This window comes from Tenrec ecaudatus, chromosome 2 (genome assembly GCF_050624435.1).
Source record: "Tenrec ecaudatus isolate mTenEca1 chromosome 2, mTenEca1.hap1, whole genome shotgun sequence".
In the NCBI taxonomy this organism is placed as follows: Eukaryota; Metazoa; Chordata; class Mammalia; order Afrosoricida; family Tenrecidae; genus Tenrec; species Tenrec ecaudatus.
The window spans coordinates 221077318-221079724 of record NC_134531.1 but is presented as its reverse complement, the minus strand read 5'-3'; the positions used below and the strand labels follow the sequence as shown (position 1 = coordinate 221079724).

The following is a 2407-nucleotide window of genomic DNA, read 5'->3' as shown; positions in this document are numbered from 1 at the left end:
GTAGCTCAGATATGGTCCCCCCCACCCCACCCACCCCACCATCACCTGCTTTTTTAGGCATAGCCACAAACATACAAGCAACATATGTATAAAACATGTTCATGAATCCTATGATTACATATTGTGTGACTGCACCTTAAAATGAGCGCCTTTTGTGTCTACATGGAAAGCCGTGGCACAGCCCTCACCTGTATGCCAACAGGTTCTTGTAGAACAAAGGGTCATACGCCGTCCTCAGCCACTCATCCCAAGTGCTCTCAAGCAAACCAAGCTCTCTGCTGTTGACTCCATTCCAACGCAGGGCAACCCTTGAGGACAAAGTAGATCTGCCGCTTTGGATTTTTGAAGCTGTAAATCTTCCCAGGATAGGAAGACCTCCTCTTTCTCCCATGGAATGGCTGGGGTTTCCAACTGCATCCCTGGTGGTTAGTAGCTCACTCTGTAACCCACTAACAAACTGTTTCTTATTCCACAATAAATCACCATCCCTACCACCACCATCACTACCATCCTCCACCACCATCACTACCATCCTCCACCACCACCACCATGACACCCACCAGCACAGTCAATATTAACCACCATCACTACCATTCATCACCACCGAGTACCATCAGCAGCATGAACAACATGATCGACCATCTGCCACCACCATCATCCCCACCGCAACCATCATCCCCACCGCCACCATCAGCCACCACCACAGTCAACATCACCACCACCGCCACCAGGCTTTTGTTTACACATGTATTTTACTTTTCAAACAGGTTCCTCTGCTTTAGCACAGTTAGGTCTCTTTGACCTTGTCAAGTTGGTAGAATGCCCTCTCTCTCATCCCTCAACCTGCTTAGAAACTACGGTCCCAACAGGTAACGAGGTATGTGAAAAGGCACAGAAGTGGTTGTTAATCAGATCCAGACTAGAGTCTGGGTCTTCTGCTTCCAAATTGAACGTTCTTTGCACTGGACCACTCCAAGACAATTAAGAATTCCTGGTTAACATCTGGAGTCCTAAATTAGAGCCAGAGTCTTTAGAATAAACGGACTGTTGATCTCAACCCTCATATATTGTAGGTAAGAATGAGATGCTCACAGTTTATGTGACTCCCTTCCCCCATCCCCAAGGTTTCATGGAAGGTGTCTGACCCCAAACTCTGCTTCATTCAATGAACAATTGACTCATTTTACACTCCAACCCTCCACCCCCAACCCCCACCCCAGACCAGGAATCTCCTAGATACTCCTGAGAACCCTGGGTCTCAAATTCGGCATCCAGCCTGGTCTGCTGTGCCCCGGGCCCATTTCTGAAGCTCACAGATTTCCCCAGTGAAGTGTGAGCAAGGCTGGAAGCTGCTGCCCCTGTGCTCTGCTCTCCATGCCCCAGAAATCCGCAGAGGAAACAGGATGCCAGTTCTGGTCACAACTGCGTCCGCCCTACGTGCCCATAGCCCAAAGCCGCTCGGGTACCCCCACTCAAGGCTCAAGCGCTCTCGCGAGGCTCCAGATAAACCCACCGCAGCTCCACCGCGAGATGGTTAGGGCCTTCCCGGGGAGGGAGGCCAGCTTGTCTGGACTTTCAAGAAATCCCCTGGGTTCCGGGTTGGGACTGGGCGTTTGCACACATTGGCCCTGGGCTGGACTGGTTGGGTCCCAGGGCAGCTCTGTTGCTAATGGTCAGCACAGAGCATGCGGCGGCACTGGCCTGGAGCCCTCTGTTTTTCAGTCCGGTGGTCAAATTCGAATAGTATATATCTTCCAAGGACTTGTCGTGCTTTCTGAGGATGTTGCTGGCCAGCCGGAAGAGGAAGACGATGCCGTAGATGCCGATGATGGTGAGGATGTACCAGGCAGCGCTCATCCCATCGGAGAGCTTCAGGGCCCTGGTGGAGTTGGTGTCGTTCTTCTCCTCCATGCGGTCCCCCAACAGCTGCCACAGCACAGCCCGGGTCTGGTTGGGGGTCCCCTGAGGAGTCCACTTGGTCACTGAGAAACAAAGAGGCTCATATGAGGCCTTCCATCCTGTGCTGAGGGCTACTTGACCAACCAGGGGCACGTGGTCCTCCCCAGAGTGGGAATTAGGACACTGCTTACAGGGACTGTCTTTGTTGAAGCCAACATGTATACCTATCTATACTTGAAATCAAGAGTTCAAAACACCAAGCTACTGGACAGGACATGCAACATGATGTCGCTGCCAGGCACCATCGAGTTGAACCCGTGTGTGACAGAGTAGCGTGGCCCCACTGGCTTTCCTTGGGTGCCGCATCTTCTGCCCTCATTCAGTTGAAACAGCCGAAGTGTTGGTTAGCAGCCAAATGGTTAGCCATTTGTAGCACCCAGGGGCCTAAAACCCACATATAGCTCTTCCTAAACTCTCTCCCAATAAGCCAACAATAGCTAAAACAGTG

General features: G+C 51.6%; 1 protein-coding gene across 1 annotated transcript; it reads right to left on the bottom strand.

Annotated features, from left to right (window-relative positions):
- Positions 1-1575: 1575 nt before the first annotated feature.
- SMIM34 (small integral membrane protein 34) lies at positions 1576-2204 on the bottom strand. Its single transcript, XM_075542920.1, has 2 exons — positions 2165-2204; positions 1576-1982 (listed from the first exon to the last, which is right to left on the bottom strand). Exons 1-2 carry the CDS (start codon positions 2202-2204, stop codon positions 1576-1578), a joined length of 447 nt encoding a protein of 148 aa, XP_075399035.1.
- Between the last annotated feature and the right edge of the window lie 203 nt (positions 2205-2407).